This window comes from Madurella fahalii (genome assembly GCF_045866475.1).
Source record: "Madurella fahalii IFM 68171 DNA, scaffold_2, whole genome shotgun sequence".
NCBI lineage: Eukaryota > Fungi > Ascomycota > Sordariomycetes > Sordariales > Madurella > Madurella fahalii.
This window is the reverse complement of record NW_027263972.1, coordinates 3,107,956-3,124,421: the sequence shown is the minus strand read 5'-3', so window position 1 is coordinate 3,124,421 and position 16,466 is coordinate 3,107,956. Positions and strand designations below refer to the sequence as shown.

General features: G+C 56.2%; 6 protein-coding genes across 6 annotated transcripts; 2 read left to right on the top strand and 4 right to left on the bottom strand.

The window, feature by feature from the left end:
- Positions 1-388: 388 nt before the first annotated feature.
- Positions 389-1,366, bottom strand: MFIFM68171_03671 (uncharacterized protein; the record flags this gene model as incomplete). The annotated part of the gene is made up of 2 exons (XM_071059092.1): positions 389-1,183; positions 1,271-1,366. The coding sequence occupies 2 exons, from the start codon at positions 1,364-1,366 to the stop codon at positions 389-391; spliced, it is 891 nt and encodes a 296-aa protein (XP_070915193.1).
- A 2,103-nt stretch (positions 1,367-3,469) lies between these two features.
- MFIFM68171_03670 (uncharacterized protein) lies at positions 3,470-5,492 on the top strand (the record flags this gene model as incomplete). Its single annotated transcript, XM_071059091.1, has 4 exons — positions 3,470-3,625; positions 3,717-3,999; positions 4,082-4,360; positions 4,447-5,492. 4 exons carry the CDS (start codon positions 3,470-3,472, stop codon positions 5,490-5,492), a joined length of 1,764 nt encoding a protein of 587 aa, XP_070915192.1.
- Positions 5,493-6,153: 661 nt separating this feature from the next.
- MFIFM68171_03669 (uncharacterized protein) lies at positions 6,154-9,117 on the bottom strand (the record flags this gene model as incomplete). Its single annotated transcript, XM_071059090.1, has 1 exon — positions 6,154-9,117. One exon carries the CDS (start codon positions 9,115-9,117, stop codon positions 6,154-6,156), a length of 2,964 nt encoding a protein of 987 aa, XP_070915191.1.
- A 1,232-nt stretch (positions 9,118-10,349) lies between these two features.
- Positions 10,350-11,477, bottom strand: HLJ1 (Chaperone protein dnaJ; the record flags this gene model as incomplete). Its single annotated transcript, XM_071059089.1, has 2 exons — positions 10,350-10,891; positions 10,949-11,477. 2 exons carry the CDS (start codon positions 11,475-11,477, stop codon positions 10,350-10,352), a joined length of 1,071 nt encoding a protein of 356 aa, XP_070915190.1.
- A 736-nt stretch (positions 11,478-12,213) lies between these two features.
- On the top strand, positions 12,214-12,746 carry MFIFM68171_03667 (uncharacterized protein; the record flags this gene model as incomplete). Its single annotated transcript, XM_071059088.1, has 2 exons — positions 12,214-12,277; positions 12,379-12,746. 2 exons carry the CDS (start codon positions 12,214-12,216, stop codon positions 12,744-12,746), a joined length of 432 nt encoding a protein of 143 aa, XP_070915189.1.
- An 802-nt stretch (positions 12,747-13,548) lies between these two features.
- On the bottom strand, positions 13,549-14,611 carry SIW14 (tyrosine-protein phosphatase siw14; the record flags this gene model as incomplete). Its single annotated transcript, XM_071059087.1, has 3 exons — positions 13,549-13,839; positions 13,895-14,084; positions 14,139-14,611. The coding sequence occupies 3 exons, from the start codon at positions 14,609-14,611 to the stop codon at positions 13,549-13,551; spliced, it is 954 nt and encodes a 317-aa protein (XP_070915188.1).
- Between the last annotated feature and the right edge of the window lie 1,855 nt (positions 14,612-16,466).

Below are 16,466 nucleotides of genomic sequence, written 5' to 3'. Positions count from 1 at the left end.
CCAACCCTGCCGAGATTGAGTACGATAAGGAACCGAGTGGATGGCATGGGTGGCGTTGTTTGTGTTTTTAGCATCACTCGAGGTGGCTGTATACCTCTGTAGCGGTGTGACGTTTTCTTTGTCTGCGCTCAAAATGGGTTTGCGTTGTTGCGTGGTAGCAATTCACGAGAATCTCTGCTTGCCCGAAGGGGGATAAACATGTGAGGTTGAGCCAGACGAGAAGTAGATATTGGATGTAGATTATATACCTTGACTAGCGCAGAATGCCGTTGACTCACGACGCTCAAGTACAAGTCAAACTCGATGCTCAGTACACGAAGACCCCTATTACAACCCACCCATCCCTCTCTTGCCCTCCACACCAACTCCACCATCATCGCAAACCTACTCACCACATCCCCGGAATAATAGCCCACCGGCCCTTGATCTTGTCCTCTCCAAACTTCTCCACGTACCACTGACGGCCCTTGACCGCCCTCGGCAGCATGGCGGCGATCTCATTCAGCAAGAAGCAGCGCGCCGGCACGCAGCCCCACCCGGCCGCCATCCAGAAGCCGAACCACTCGACCCACTCGACAAAGTAGTGCGGGTACAACATGACCTTGAACAGGCCGGCCTCGGGGATCTCGTAGTGCTTCTCGACGCCCTTGGCCTTCTCACCGTCCTTGCGCAGCTTGGCCTGGCGGGCGCGCTCGCGGCGGCGGATCTCGCGGAGCTCGTCGTCGTGGTAGTAGTTGGCGGCGAGGCCGAGGTAGAAGAGGGCGATGCCGGCGGCGAACTGCAGCGTCGACGACGCCCCGGCCCAGTCCGACTGCGTGGTGGGGCCGTAGGCGGCCAGCCACGACCCGATGCACAGCCCGTTGATCAGCTGGAACGAGAGGCCCGACGCCCAGATCACGGCGTGCAGCGGCGACATGCTCGGCTGCAGGAAGGGGAACGCCAGCGCGCGGTACGCGTAGTGCAGCACGAACAGCGCCCCGAGCACCTTGTTCTGCCACGGCAGGCTGAAGTCCGGGTGGTCCGCGTGGACCTGCCCCGCCAGCGTGCGCATCGTGTACACCAGCGTCATGAAACCCGGCGCTTCCATCGTCAGCCACCCGATGCGGCCCGGCAGATTGAAGCGCGAGTTCACCGACGTCTTGCCCATGCCGTACCAGGTTATGAGCCATTGGAGGGAGGCGGCCTAGGGGGGAAAGGGGGTTAGTTTGTTTACCTAGGTTGGGGTTTTGGAGTTTTTTTTGAAGAAGAGCGGGGAGGGGGGGTTACACACGGCTGGGAACCATTTCCAGATGGAGAGGATGGTTTCGTAGTTTTCGCGCGTGGGCGGGAACCAGTTGTTGATGAGGCCGACTGTGGAGGTGGCCATCTCGATTGCTTGCCTAGGTAGGCTTTGTGTTCTCTCGAAGGAGTGAAAATGGGAATTGTGAGGGTTGGAGGCAGCAATGAAGCTGGTGATGCTGCAATGAGAGCAAGCTCTCACTGGGGGTTTGTGATGCACGCCACCGACGCCGGAATATGCAAAGGTACAGTACAGCACCGCCAGTGCAGAAAGGAAATGGTGAGAAGATCTTAGGGGGGAAAAGCACGGGAAATTCTCTGAATAAATCGGCGCGTCCCAGCCCCTCACTGTAACCGTAACCGTTCACTGCAGCTCAAGGTTTGGCGCACTCATTTTGACCGGGAGCGAATGATGTCAACAGAGACGTCTGTCACAGGCCCTTGTCATTTTGGTCCCCTGTAACTCGGGGAACAATGACTGGTTGGTCTGTGCTTCACAGGGGAAGCGGCTGATCCTTCCGTTGCTACCCGGAGCTTTCTGTACGCTAGTGTTATGTAAAATTGACAGGGGCAGTTGCGGCTGATGATATGTCGGTCGCGGTCGCAAGCCGAGCTGATAGCGGCTTCGCAGACGACGGCGACGACGGCGACGACGGCGACGATCTGACTAGGGGAAGACCGAGAAAGAGGCGGCGATGTGTTTCCACCATGTCGGTGCCCAAGATGACAAGTAAAAATAATCTAATCCAGACTCACAAAGAGGCCTAAGATCTACTGGGAGTTTGACTCTTTCGGGCAGTGGCCTCCTAACCTCCGGGAACTGTGACTAATCTTATTGTGATTATCCATTACAGCATCCCTCTTCCCTCTATATCAACCTCGCGTGGGCTGAGATTCAGGGTCCCATTGTGAAGCGTGGACAGTCACAGTAAGCAGCACGTTTCCACAATCCGTATAGATGCGCGAGGAAAGGAAGATAGGTATACGTTTTGAGTTTAAGAAAGAGATTAAATGAAGGTCATAGTTATCTATATTTCCATGAAACAAATCTCCGATCTAGAGTTCAGCTAACGCTTGGCAACGCCTAGGCGCCAACTCGCACAATGATTCACCCAGATTACCAACGGCCAGTCGCTAACATGCAGAGCAACATTAAATTTTAATAGCGCCTTTGCCAATACACTCTTCCGCCGCTTGAACATCAAGAGCGACGCCTGTTCCAAGATCCAATATCGGGTTTAGATTCTGAGAGAGTCTTCGTTTGCCGGCCAAACTGGACCCGATACTGGTAGCCGTAACTCCTAAGCGCGGCATTGGGGGTTATCGCCGCTCATCAAACGCCTGTGAGGAGGGAGCCTTGGAAGTTGAAGATGGAGATGGATTAGTAATTAGTCGAAACGGACCCCGGAGAGTTACTAGTTCCGCTCTCCGGTGAAGCTGTAAAGAGTATGCCGTCCATCTTTCCCGTAACCCATGATTAACCTAAATGTCTAGTCTAGATTACTTATTTCTCGCTCTGAGTTCCGGTGAAGCATCTAAATGTGCCTGCTGTGTGATCGGCCCCCACGGCGTGGTTAAGCGCGCTGCCGCCCACTTACGTCACGTTTTCGACTTTACCGATGCACACTAGGGCACGAACTCTGCAAGTCTAATTCGACAATTCAACTACCGATGGCAGCTATCGTTGAGCTGGCGCCAGTTCCGGCACTGCGCCGCCGCCCCCGCAGTGTTCTTGATGGTGTCTACTGCTGAAGCTCATGTGAATGCAGTGTAGTGTAGTGTAATTGAACTATGTAGCAACTACTGTTGGGGGCTATGGACAAGGCAGATAATCAGTCTGAAGGTTATAGATTCTGAAGGCATCCCGTTTCAGGGACTGCCGTGTTCTCCATTGTGACACGGCCAACGCTTCATATCCTCCCGCAAGTACTACTATAAAGCCAGGTAGCCAGCCATCGCCTTCACGGAACAGCCATCACTCTGGTCTCTCGCAGTGTCCACAATGAATCTGTCTCCCCCACCTTGCAGTCCGGTGAGCCAAGCCGAGGCGTTGGCCAAGCCGGCTTCCTTGGTTAGGACTTCTCGTACTGGACCCGGCCGTCGTCTCTTTCGAGCAGGAATAGCTTGGCGATTCGCGAGCGCCGTCTTCTTCGGTTACCTTCTCGTCCTCGTCCTGTTCATATTCGAGCAAATGAGCAGCCTCACTATCTGGGAGAAACGCGGGTTCAACACACTCACAATCCTGCTTTCAGCCATCGTGAGCTTGTTCCTGGGCTCTCTCCTTGGCTTGTTGGGTAGCATGCTTCGTTGGTCGCTGTTGGCGTGGGAGGAGCACACACCGCTGGATGTAGGTATTGATACGTCTCTTGTCTCTAACCCGCATTGATATAAGAAAAAAATCGAAAGAGGTAGGCTGGCGCTGACTGGAATGGTTTGAGGTTGATATGATACTGGGTATGCCTAGTCCTAGCGGGTCGCTCAGGCTGATTTGGCACCATATCATAAACCGAGGTCGACAATGGACACGAACAACTTCGGCTGTGGCGCTCTACTTATTTTTGAACCTGCTCGGCCGGCTAAGCATTGCAGCACTCGGGTTGGCTTACAGTTTGAATGAAATCTCTGACGTCGAGTACCCTATCATGGCCCCGAACTGGAGCTCCCAAGCCTGGTATAACATGACAAACAACGTGGAGCGATTGCTGGATTCAAGGGGCATCAGTAAGTGTGCAACCCACCCCTCCCTGGGGCCCCAATGTAGACAACTACCTATGTTATTACTGAACTGACAGCGGGTGAACAGGGAACTGGAACGCTTATGCAATGATTGCATTGGCATCTGTACCTTTTCGGTTCGGCTGCAGAGATTTGCCATCCTGCAACGTGAGAAACATAGGCGGAAGGGGCCTAGACCTGACGGTCGAAGGCGGCACCGTCACATACTCGTACTTCCTCAAAGAGTATCGCAACTCTAACGAGCTGACATCTACCGACACCGTGCTGCACAGTTCAGCAAATTGTACCGTGAGGAAAATTGCAGCCAACGTGGTATACGAGAACGGAGAGGAAGTTGGGACTCTTTGTAAGCAGCACCAATCTCATTGGCCCCTCATATATACCTAAACTACCGCTAACTTCTCGCGCTCTTTGCATTCGTCTTCACCCTAGATGCTTCAATGGATGTTGAGCCCAGCAACCTAGAATTTCTGCGTGTCGCTCGCGCTATTTGCATGACAATTTCGAACTTAGTGGGGAGCCAGGTGTGGGCGGCTCTTGACCAGGCAGAACCGGATCATTCTGAGGCGTGCTCAACATCATGTAAAAGACTCCCATCCGCCGCTGACCTCGACCGCTATCTGAACCTCTTAACTGATGTCTCTTACTTCATAGATTTTTACATAAATGAACGTACTGTTTATTCATGCGAAGGTACCTTCTATGAGTGCACAACCTGCCTTAGGGACCAAGACGGCCGGCCTGGCCATCAGACGCTGCTCTTCAATCACTATCAGCCTCCTGGTTCTTCCTTTGGCGCCACCCAGCTTCTTCGCTTTGGAGCGGTCGAGGAAGTAACGGTACCATATCCGGACCGTAATGGGCATACCGCGAGTACTAGTCAAAGGGGGTTGGTTGATATTAGGGCTTACCCTAGTGCTCCCTTCGGTTCCTTCGTGATCCAGTTCCTCGACTCGCTCTACACTGTATCCATCAACGAAACCCGAGAAACCACAGAAATGCGACTAGTGGGCGAACGTTACGCCGCGCATCTCGCAGCACGCCTGCCGATCCTCACCGTGATGGGCGCCGAGATGCGGCTGCCGCGCGTCGCGAAAGAAGCCGGGGCGACCGCCCGGCCTCGCATCACGGTCGTCCTTGAAGTGAGGTGGGACCGGGTCGCCGGCGTGCTCTCGGCCATCATGGTCGGGCAGGTCACCGCCATCGTCGTGACGGTCCTCCACTGCCGCAAATTCATCCTGCACGACCACGACAGCTTCCTCCCCATCGCGCGTCTTCTCCACACGGCCATGGAACACGCCCAAGGGAGGAGCGTCGACACGGCGGCCAAGATCGCGTCGCAGATCCAGAACGGCAAAGGAGTCGCCGCGACCGAGAGCAGGCGGATGAGGTATGGGACCAGGAACCGGGACGGCGTCTACGAGGTGGATTTGTGGGACGATGTCGAAAACAACTTCCCAGAGGCTAGGTATAGGTGATATAGAGCGAGGAGGATCATATCTATTAGTGGGTACACGAAAGAGGAGGGTCTGATTAAGCGATCGGAGATTTCAATCGAGTCATAGAAACTAATAGAGAACTATCGTCAACCGTTACTAATTATGAGCAATAAGTAGGAACTTAAGAGCAGAGAATTCTCCGTGCCTGCAGTATCATTGAACGACCGTTATGATATCTAAGTATTTTACCGCAACGGCTACACTTCAGTTTTAGAAGCGTGACCATCGCATACAGCACGAGTCTACAGCTCAGCTTCACACCGCTAGACGTCGATAATCCCGTCTAAGTTTGATCTACGAGAATAGCATGCATCGTAGACTCAACCAGACGGCCCACGAGCGCTCTCTCCAACGGTACTAGGTAAAAGGCCGCGGCCCCTATAGGGATTTCTTAATCATCGCCATAATTCCTTCCCAACACACAAGTCAAATCTCAGCAAGCACTGTCCCACCCAACAAAACGCGGGCCCATGTATATCAATACACTAGCCGAACCCAGGCAACTGAACCTAAACCCGCTGTGAATAGCCCAAGATAATAACCACCCATTGCTCATGACATGACCTCATCAAATTTCCATCCCACCCATCTCATAAGTAAACGCCCACTTATGAATCGCCCCAAAGTACCGGGCCCCACCTCACATGACCACACAATCCCTCTCCTTCCCGCCACCAACCCCGGAGGCCGGCACAGGTTGCGGCGCCGGCGGCTGCGGCGATGGCGGCGGACCCCTCCTCATCCCCGTCGGTCTCGCCCCCGCTGCCGCCGCACCAGGATATCCGCCTCCAACGGGGCCACTCGTCCCGCGGGGTGTTGGACTCCGCCGGCCCTGCCTTGCTCCGCCCCTTGGGGGACCATCCGAGCGGGGACTACTTGCCGGATGGCTGGGATGTCCCGCGGGCGGGACATACGGCGCCTGGCCGGCGGCCTGTTCGTAGCTTGGGGGGGCGTCGTCGAGGCCGTCTTCGGGGGCCCTGTTTGTTGCTGGCGTTATCCGCGGGGGTAATAAAGATCGCACGGTTTGAGTTGTAGGGCGGGACCGGTTGGCATTTACCGAAGTCGATGATGAATTGGAAGGGCGGGCCGCGTGGCTGCCGCTTGCCGACGTCCGGCGGCCTGTGGCGGTGCTGTTGGAGGAGGCTAGCGAGGTGGTGCTGTGCGAGCCGCCGCGGCCGCGGCCCAGGTTGCTCGTGCTGCCGCGTCCCCCGCGGGAGGCGTTCAGGTTGCTGGCGGGGGTGGTGCCGGAGCGGGCTTGCTGCTCGATGAATTGCTCTGATAAGAGGCTTTCGCGCCGACGACGCTCTTGTTCGGTGCGGTGACGCTCATCTTCTTCCTCTTGGAGCTGCAGCGCGAGCGCCAGATCGCGGTCCTCTTGTTCGTGCTGCTGGTTTGAACCACGTTGGCCTTCTGCCTGATTGCGGCCCCGGCGGTTTTGGACCGTGGTCCAACCTTCGTTGTTGCTGGTGTCGCGCCCTGCTACGTCCGCCCAGCGGCCGGTCACCCCACCCCCAGACGGACCGGGCTGGCCGTGCGAAGCGCCGCCTACGAGGCGAAAGTCGCCCGAGAAGAACTCGGCGCTCTCGCCGTTGACATCGACGAGCGACTCCCACACGACCTCAGCGTGGCCGGCATAGCCGGCATCGGTGACGAGGGTAAGGAGCTCGTGCGTCTGGGGGTGTCTATAAAGGGTAGAGAAGTGGTCGTTCCGGAAGAGGATGGCCACCGAGCCCGGCCTCATCGACTTCTTGATGACATCCAGGCCGAATTTGGTGAGCTGCGTCGCCGATATGCTGAGAAAGGATTTGATCGTCAAAATATCTTGGTAGATCTGCTGCTCCTCCTCGGTAAGCCCGTCGCCATGGCTGCTGCTCAGCTTCTCCTCGAGTTCCTCTTCCCGAAAGAGCAGGTTTTGGGCATCCTCGTACGACGCCGCCTGCCGCGCGAACGAGTCGTATACAGCGTCGTCCTTGGACGGAAGCCAGCCGTGAATGAGCGGAATCGAAAAGGTCGAGTACAGAGCCATCTCCTTGGTGTGTTCAAATGTCCCGGGGATCGTATCATTGCGCTCGTTAGGAGGGAGATGGGTGAGTGATGTGTTCTTGAAGGCTTTGACAACTTCCTCAGTAGGGATAAAGCGGGGATTCACATTCATGCCGGTGTGGAGTCCTTTGAGGAACTCGTACAGCTCTGATACATCCGGCAGAGGGACATCAGGCTGCATTCGTCTTTCCGACATAAGCTCGTCGAAGACGGCATCCAGAAGCAAGCCAAGGCTGACTTGCTCGCGCGACCGGAGTGTCTCCACCAACGCCGTGTTCGACTTGTCCGCCGGCGTGGTCAGGGTCAAAGCGTTGACGAGAGCGACTAGGGGACAGGGCCCGTTGGCGTTTTGCACAAGGATGGGCGACGTCCTGGGGTTCTTTGCGGCCGTCGCATCATGCCAGTTGATGTTCTTAATCTGATACGTCTCCGACTCGTCGACCGGGCGCGGGGGCATTCGTGGTGGCACCTCTGCCGATTGTCGTGGCGGCAGTTCGGGGGGTACCACTCCATCCTTGGGCTGTTGTGTGGCGGCCGTCTTGGTCGTATTCTCATCCTCGCCTTCCGCGTCCTCCCACGCGCCGCGCTTCGAAGGAGGGCCAGGATGTGTCTCCAAGTCGATAAGGTTCCAATCGTCAGCTACACGGGATCCTTTATTTGGCACTAGCGGAGCCTGAACAGGAACCTTTTCCTTGTCTAGAATGCCAAGGTCGTCCCATGCATGAGATTCGTCAAGAACTTTGTCATCAGCTGCCGCCATGAGTGGTGGGGGAACATTCGATTTCTGGGAGATTTCCTCCCACCCGGCAGATACCTCCTCTGACGGCAGAGATAACATAGCCGGCGAGCTCTGTCGGGGACCGGGCGTGGCCTGGCGCGACGGCTTCGCAGAATCCCACACGTTGTCTCTTTCAGAATCTTGCTCAGATAGTTTTGGAACGGGCGGCGGCACCGTCCCGTCTTTTCTTTCGTCAAGGGCGGGTTGCCAGGGGTTTCTGCTTGATTCGTGCACGCTGAGCTGCGAGAACGCATCCGCGGGGACTGATGGCACGGGAGGGGCGTTTGGCAGTGTAACTGATTTGTTCAGTTCTTCCCGGCTGCTAGCCTGGGAGGCACTGAGCGACATCTTCCTTTTGAACGGATTCGTTTCTGGTTTGGCAGCCCCGTTACCAGGTCGGAGAACGGTCGGTATCCGCGCAACGTTATGCTCCGCTTCACTGCTCTGCGTTATGTCAACATCCTTCTTGTGGCTGCTTCCCGGTCTCAGAACCGAGGGGACCCGGCTCATGTCGTCGGTTCTTGCCAGCGGGGGCGTCCCTTCAGCCCATACGTTATCCTCTTCCCCAAAGCCGGAAAAGGCGGGTGCACCGGGTTTGAGCGAGTTCGGTACATTGTTTGGGTCGGGACTGGAATTCCTTTGGTGGCCCTCCGCCTGCTGAACTGCGTCTTCTCCCCAAAACGGCTCGGCACCAGTGTTGGTTGACGACCACGCGTCCCGCGTCTGGGCGGGCACAGCGGGATCGAGGGTTGCATGTTCTGGGAGCGGTTTCCGAGTCACCATTGCGCAGGTGCGGCAATCGAAGTTCCTTCAAGCTGCGGTTGCGGAGGAAGGAGTGGTGTAGGTCGCCTCTGGTAGGCGGGTCGAGGCTCGGATTCGGTGGCAGTCTGCCCGTGGATCGCAACAGCGTTCTTGCACTTGCTGAACGGCCAAAGATGGTGCTTGGACGTAATTCGATCCGCCGTGATTGCTAGTGGAAGAGCAGTGGCTGGTGGTGAAGCAATGCTTGCGATTGTGTCTGTGTCTGCGAGGAACTCGTCGTACGGACTTGCATCATCAGTGGACGACAGTATGCCAGTGGCACAGCCGAGACCGATTTCCAGTGATACGTTTCCCAGTGATGGGAAGGGGAAGGTGCTCGTCAAAACGGGACAGTAGATACTAGGGGGGAATATCCTGGAAAAAAAGGTAGCTTTCGTGGGGTCCTATGCAGCGTCTACAAAGTCATGGTATCTGGGTATGCAGGAAGAGCTTCACAAGAGGCATCCGGTTGGATGTGAGTCGCAGTTGGTGGTGCTCCGAATGCCGCCGCCAGGTCCGTCATTCCACGGGCTTGGCCCGCTAAAGGCTGCGCAACTGCCCCCAAGAGGTAAGTGGCGCTGCGGGGGCGATTTCCCCTCAAATCCCGCCCCCATTGCAAGCCACAGGGCGGGTTGCTCCCAGCGCGTCGTCATCCCCCCCCACCAGGCAGCCGAGTGTTCCTGGGCCAAATCGCCACGGGGTCCTTGTCGAGCCTCTATTCCTCTGGTTATGGCTTGCGCGTCTCCATCTTCGTCTAAATGAAGGATGCGAGGTACTTCTGTATTTGCTTACCTTGCATGAGAGAGGAGATCTGAACCGCTTGAGAAGCAAGAGATGGCTGCTGCCACTTCACCATCTGGATATGATATGCATGTGACGGAAGCTTGTGCTTCGAGTGAATGAGGCTTCCGGGAGCCACTGCCAGCGCTGACCAACCATTCCCCTTACACTAGTACTTGAAGCTATCTATCACCAATACGAGTGGCGCTCGAAATATCTGCATTATCGAAAGTTACCTACCCGACTGCCGCTAAAATAAATCGTGACACAGCATCTGCCATAGGGAAGTCTAACCAAATGCTTCTTATGCAGCTCCTCCCTCAACGCCAGTAAACAAGAGGCCGCCTAAGCATTGAAACAATCGGCGCCAGCCCCTATAATCATCCCTCCCGTGCCTCCAGAAATTAAGAACATTACGTGGTCTATCCTCCCTGCTATAGATTCATAGACTTCAGTCTCCTACAGGCCGGCATCGGGTATGCATTCGCTATTTCCATCTTGGCCGGGTCTTGCCGCAACCAGCCCTGCGCGGCGTTCCTAAGCTCCTGTTTGTGGGCCATTTCTTCCTCGCACCTGATCCGGAGCTGCTGGACTAGTAGCACCTCGGCCTTCTTGTCCAGCGAGTACAGCTTGGACTGGCTGTATGACTCGATATCCCGCTGGTTGACATAGTATTTGACACCAAAGTTGGGCATTGTGCGCTCCACGGTGTAGTGGGGCGGATGCGGCTCGTCAAATACCATGCTAGGCGTCGATGGCGAGGCGACCGACGACAAGCCTGAGAAGAGAGCCGACAGGATGGGCCAGATGATGAAGATAAGAATAGGCAGTAGGCCAACAAGCGAGCTCCACGTGCTCGCCGGCTCCTCCTGCCCCGGGTTGCGCGGCCGGCCTCTCGGCCGAGGGCCGCCAAAGTTGTGAACCCTGACGCCCGGTCCGCCAAAGTTGAAGACGAACTGCGGCCCGCCGTCGAAACCTGGTTACGTTGTCAGTTACCTATCCTTTCCTCCAAAGCCCAGGGAACATCACCCACCTCCAAACGGTCCACCGAACCCCCCGCCACCAAAGAATCTCGCAAACATCTCCTCCGGACTGATCTCCTCTCCCTCCCACATCCCCCCACCTCTCCCAGGTCCACCCCCCCGGTTCGCGAACCCGGTAAACGGATTCTGCGCCGCCGCTTGCTGGGCACTCGCGAACCGGCTGTCGGGGTCTGTCCCGAACCGGTCAAACTTATCCCTCTTGTCCTTGTCGCCTAGCACGCTAAACGCGCGTGCCACCATCTTGAAGGCCTCGTCGGCGTGCTCGTGGCCGTTCTTGTCTGGATGCGTCAGCAGCGAGAGGCGGCGGTACGCCTTCTTGATCTCGGCGTCGCTGCACGTCTTTTGCACCTCCAAGATCTCGTAAAAGGCCGTGGGGCTGCATCGCCGGATGCGCAGGACCGCCGCCTTCTGCTCGACCGTGTACTTGCGCTCCTGGTTGCCCTGGTTGTGCTCGCGCCGGTTGCGCGCGGCGCCGTCGTTTTGGGCGGCCGAGGCCCCTGAGGCGGAGGCGTCGGGCATGGTGCCCTGGGTGGTTTGTGGAGGGTTTAGAGTAGAGTATTTGCCGGTTTTCGTTGATCGGGGGCTGTTCGGATGCCGAAAGAGAGACGGTTGCGCTAGGGGAGCAGCTGATTAACGCTTCAGCTGCAAGTCAATAATCCGACAGAAGCAGTTGTAACTCGGACAGGTGTAAAGCAATAAGGATAACTTGAAGCGGGAGCGCCGTGTCGAATCGCGCGTTGATGGTGTTGGCCGTGATCGGGATATTGCGCTAGCTAAAGTACTGAGCAGCGTGGCTTTTTGGCCAGGCCGTTCCACTCAGTGAAGAGCTCAGCGGTCCGCCCTGCGTCGGGGGAGATTGCAAAGCGAATTCGCAGGGCCTCAATCGCAGGCAGAGAGAGGTCCCAGATTTCCGGCGCGATGGCTGCTGAAAGTGCTGAATCCCGATGCGAAAGATTTGGACATTTGCCGTCCCTCCCTTTCCCTTGTCTGGAACACCTTCCAGAAAACCAGCAGAGAGCCCGTGCGCAGCCTTCAGATTCAGTGGGACCTACATGACAGGGGTCCATGATTAGTCATCAGCCAGCAGTGAGCCCAAGACGTCACTGCTTCTAAGAAAAGTTCACCGCGCGATGAGTGCAAGCAGAATCACAGCCCGCGCTGCAATGACATGAGAGATTCAGCAATTGACAGGCCACAGAACCTCCAAAACAACCCTTAGTACCTAATACCTCAAACCCCGTCCAAACCACCCAAAATGTCACCCCCAGACGACCTCGAGCCCCCCAAGGGCCTCACAACTAAGCTCACAACATGGGGGAGTAAGTATCTCACCACCACCAACACAACCTTATCGAAAAAGAAGATAAAAAAATAAAATAAAACATCCCCCAACTAACCAAAATAACCCAACCCCCTTTAGCCTCCGCCATCCCGCCAATGCTGCTCACCTCACTGATAACCGCCCTCCACCTCCGGCCGCTGCAGCCCCTGCCCATGCTCTTCCCGCCGCTGCTCGTCTTCAGCAGCTACCTGACGCTGGCGGGGTTCAAGATCGACGGGGCGGGCATGACGGCGGCGTGGAGCGGCATGTACGTGCTGCTGGCGGCGCGGCGGCGGCCGGCGTCGCTGCGGTCGCGCTTCTCGCTGGGCGGGGTCGTGCGCGCGACGGCCATGGGGCTCGGGGCCGCCAACACGGTGTCCGGGGCCTACGTGTATGCGACGGGGGATAGGAAGCGGGAGGAGGAGGAGAGAAGAGAGGTCAATCGCTGGGGGGTGTACAAGGATTGATTGGGGGTTGGCGATGGGGAAGGGGAGTAGGAAAAGAGGTCTAGAAGGTTGGGAAAGGGAAGGCGAGGGGCAATTGTAAGCGAGGTAAATACCCCTTCACGGAGGGGGTTGGCTGGTGGTGAAAATATGCATCCTCCTCACAAGAGAGCACTGCGGATAGTCAACCATGGGTGGAGAAAGGACACACACCGGCAGCTGTCGCAAAGCACATCCAAGTCTAAGCCAATACGGGACAGTCATTGTAGTATATCAGCAAGCCATGATAGGCTGCGACGACGCTGTACAAGGGACAACGGCTCGGGTGAAAAGCAAAGGAAAAAAAAAAAAAAAAAAAATATCAAACGGTCAGCCAAATTGAACGCCTAGGAGACGCCTCAGCACTTGATTGTCTCCGCCTCATCCCGATTTGTTTGTCTATGTATCTCCACGCCAACCAAATCCATTCAAAGTGTATGTGCTGGAAACGCGAGACAGCCGACCCGAAGGGAATAGGAATGTTCTCGTACACAACCTCGGCCCTCCCCGCTTTCCAATCTCGCACTAGCCCCATTCAGTTCCGCTCCTGACCTCGCTAAATAATAGAGAAGGCAGCCATTGTCATGCCCGATGATATGGGTTGTGGTTTGCCAAGCGATCGGTGGCTTGTGAACGCGGGGAACGAAGAAGCGGTATCGTTTTACCGCTTGAGAGTGATTACATGTTGGTATCCCGAGAAATAGCAGCGGGCGAGAGAACAGAAAACGTGAGAAAACAGTAATGGGGTTTGGGTTCCCCTGAATAACCCCCTTCCCCGTCCCATTCTTCATTTCAGCAACCTTCGATTCGGCGTCGGCACTATCCTAGTGCCAGAGCAGAGCCAGATAATGATCATGAAGAAGGCGAAGACGGTTGCTCGCAGGAACCTTCCGGTCCGAAAGGGCCAACTCGCTTCCCGGAACAGGTTTGATATGTCTGCAAGTTGAAAGCCCATGATATACTTAATATCACATTCTCGGGCTTTGGGCTCGGCATAGCTCTTGTACTCGCTGATGATATTGCCCAGGTCCCAACCCGAGAGCTTGCGGACGACGGCAACAACGCATCCAGTGCGGTGCTAGTCGACGCTGTCAGCACCAACCTAAGGCTGCGGTAGGTGAGTTCGTGCTTACCTTGCCGTGATTGCAATGTATTAGGAGAGGGTGGTTCCGCCGGTCCAGAACAAGTCGGAGAATCGACTTCATCGTCTTGATCGGGATGTCCTCTTTCTTAGTACCTTTCATGTCGATCACGCAATGCTTGATGCTGTTCTTTTGGATGAAGGCATCGTATCCGTGAGGAAATTCTTTCCGCACCAAGGTACTGAAACCAGGTTAGCGCCAATGTTCCTGTAACCTTCCGAACTGGGAGGCTCACATGATGGTTTTGAGTTTCAAGCTCTCAATAAAGGCATAGTCTTCCGATTGCGGGAAGCTACTCCGATAGACGCCGGGGACGACCACGCCAAAGTTGACCGGTCGGCCCTCGATTGGGAGGCTCTCGTTGAGCGAGCGGATCGAATTGGCGACATGCTGGTTCGTAGCAGGAGGATGGAAGGCATCTCGGAGCTCGACGTCACTACTGTTTCGCCCTTGGGCTCCCAACACCAGAGCATCCACCTCGTGCTCCGAATCTGCGGCACGAATCAGGGGCGACGCCTCAAGGCTGCTCTGGCTGCTACTGAGTGTTCCCGTCGATGTGGAGTACTTCCTGCCACCCGCCCCAAATTCTGTCTCGTCTTGCTTGACCATTCGTTTCGCTTGGTCCTCGTGCGATTCTTTCTCTATGTCGTACTCGACGTAAGGTCTTGCGCTTCGTTTCGACACCACCACCTTTTCTCCTACCGACATTGTAGCGAGATCCTTGGGAGGAGTTCGGGTTGCACCTGAGGATGGCTACAGTTCTGGCGTGGCGAGTCGGGGTATTTCGGGTCCCGGCGAGGGCCTTCAGGCCAGCCGATCACGGGTGGAGCGGATTTAGAGGCGGCGTGCCGGGGTGAGCTTCCGGATGGGCCGGGCTGAGCGCCGTGCAGCAAGCGAGCGCGGGATCGACGACCGAGAGGCTGGCCCAATTGCAGGGCTCGAGAGAAGGTGTGTAGGTTAAGTTGAGGAGGAGACGGACGTGGAGATTGCCGGGGACGATTGGAAAGTCCCGACACACCTCTGTGTGAGGGCAAGCGTGTTTATTTTACCCTCTTCATTTTGGGTGAACTTTTCAACAGATGTGGAGAAGGTGGTTCGTCCTTGGTACGCTTGGTTCGGCGAGCGTGGGATGGGCCAGTGGCTCGTGACCGACGGCCAGGGCGAAGCAGAGAGGACAATCTGGGCTGCCGAGCAACGGGCGAACTGATGAACTAGAGTGAAGTGCTGAAGGAACAAGTGGACCAGCAACGTTGAAAGGAAAAAAAGGAAATCGCCCAGCGGGACGACTTTTGTTGGCAGGTGAGCACGAGGTTGGCTTGGGGTTCACTGTTAGTAAAGTTAGTGTGGGGGTTTTCTAGGCCGGTCCAGGGCTCCGGTTCGTGAGCAGCGCTCGAACCACCAGGGAACTGGCTGGAACTGGCTGCAGCTGACGGAAGAACTGACGGAGGAACTGACGTGGACCCTAGAATGTGTGCCCTTTTAATTCCCTCCCGAGACGCGATCAGCGCCAAATCACAGCCTGGAAGCCTCAGCGCTTTCGCCACGGCTTGCCTACTCACGCCGATTTGCCTGCTGCTTAGCAAGGCGAGGCGATCGAAGGGTCATGCAGGGCTTCAAGGTTGCATCCAACCGATCAAAGACCAGTGAAAGCCCAGACCCCTGCTAGGTAAGCCCGAATCGGGGAGAGCAAGATCCCGGAGTTATGGTCAGGGATCTCCTCTTGCTCTGCAGGCTTGCAAAACAAAGGACGTACTGCAGGACTGAGGTCTCATCCTGAAGCTTCTCGGGTTCTTTGCCGCGGGCAGGCGCCTACTATTACTTTCACCTACTTTCTACACGTACGTGAGACGAAGCTTCGTATTCGCCATGACAGGGCGGTTAGGGCCTACGTGAAGCCCTCGCGCCGCTGTCGTCCCCCGCACCATTTGGGGAATCTGTGCCGTCCCCATCTCTTGGCGAAAAGTGCCGACTGCACATTTGCTCGCGTGCCCTGTGCATAAAAGACACGGTCGCGGAAGCTTCCCCACTGAGAGACGTTGAGCCAGGGCCCCGCACGTCCGCCGGCATCTGCAGGTTTCAAACGCGGCCACTACCTACAGATCATTCCAGGAGCCGCTATCTCGCAACGGAAAAGCCTCGATTCCTCGGACTTCGTGCTAAGTTAGTAAGCGGTAAGTACTGCACCTACCGATCCTCCGCTGCACAAAGCACAGAGGGACAAAGCTGCAACCTTGAATCCCACCTGCCTTTCCCAACCAGCCCCCTCACCGCAAGCCGTGAAGGCGGTCAAAGGGTGCCAGTGACCCACAGAGGCTGGCTGAGGCCCGCTTCAAGGGGCAACAATGAACACGTCAAACCATTGAAGCTGCAGCCAAGCGCTTCTAGCACCAAATAGCTCTGTACGTATTTCTTAAGAAGTATGCAATGCAGTGTGAGGATGTACGCTGCGAATTGTGCTTGCAGTGCGGCGCTACGCTGCGTCTATGACCCATATCCGTGACAAAAATATGGAACAGATTGTCCGAGGAGATGAAGGCGTTTGACAACCCTGGTCGCATAACTA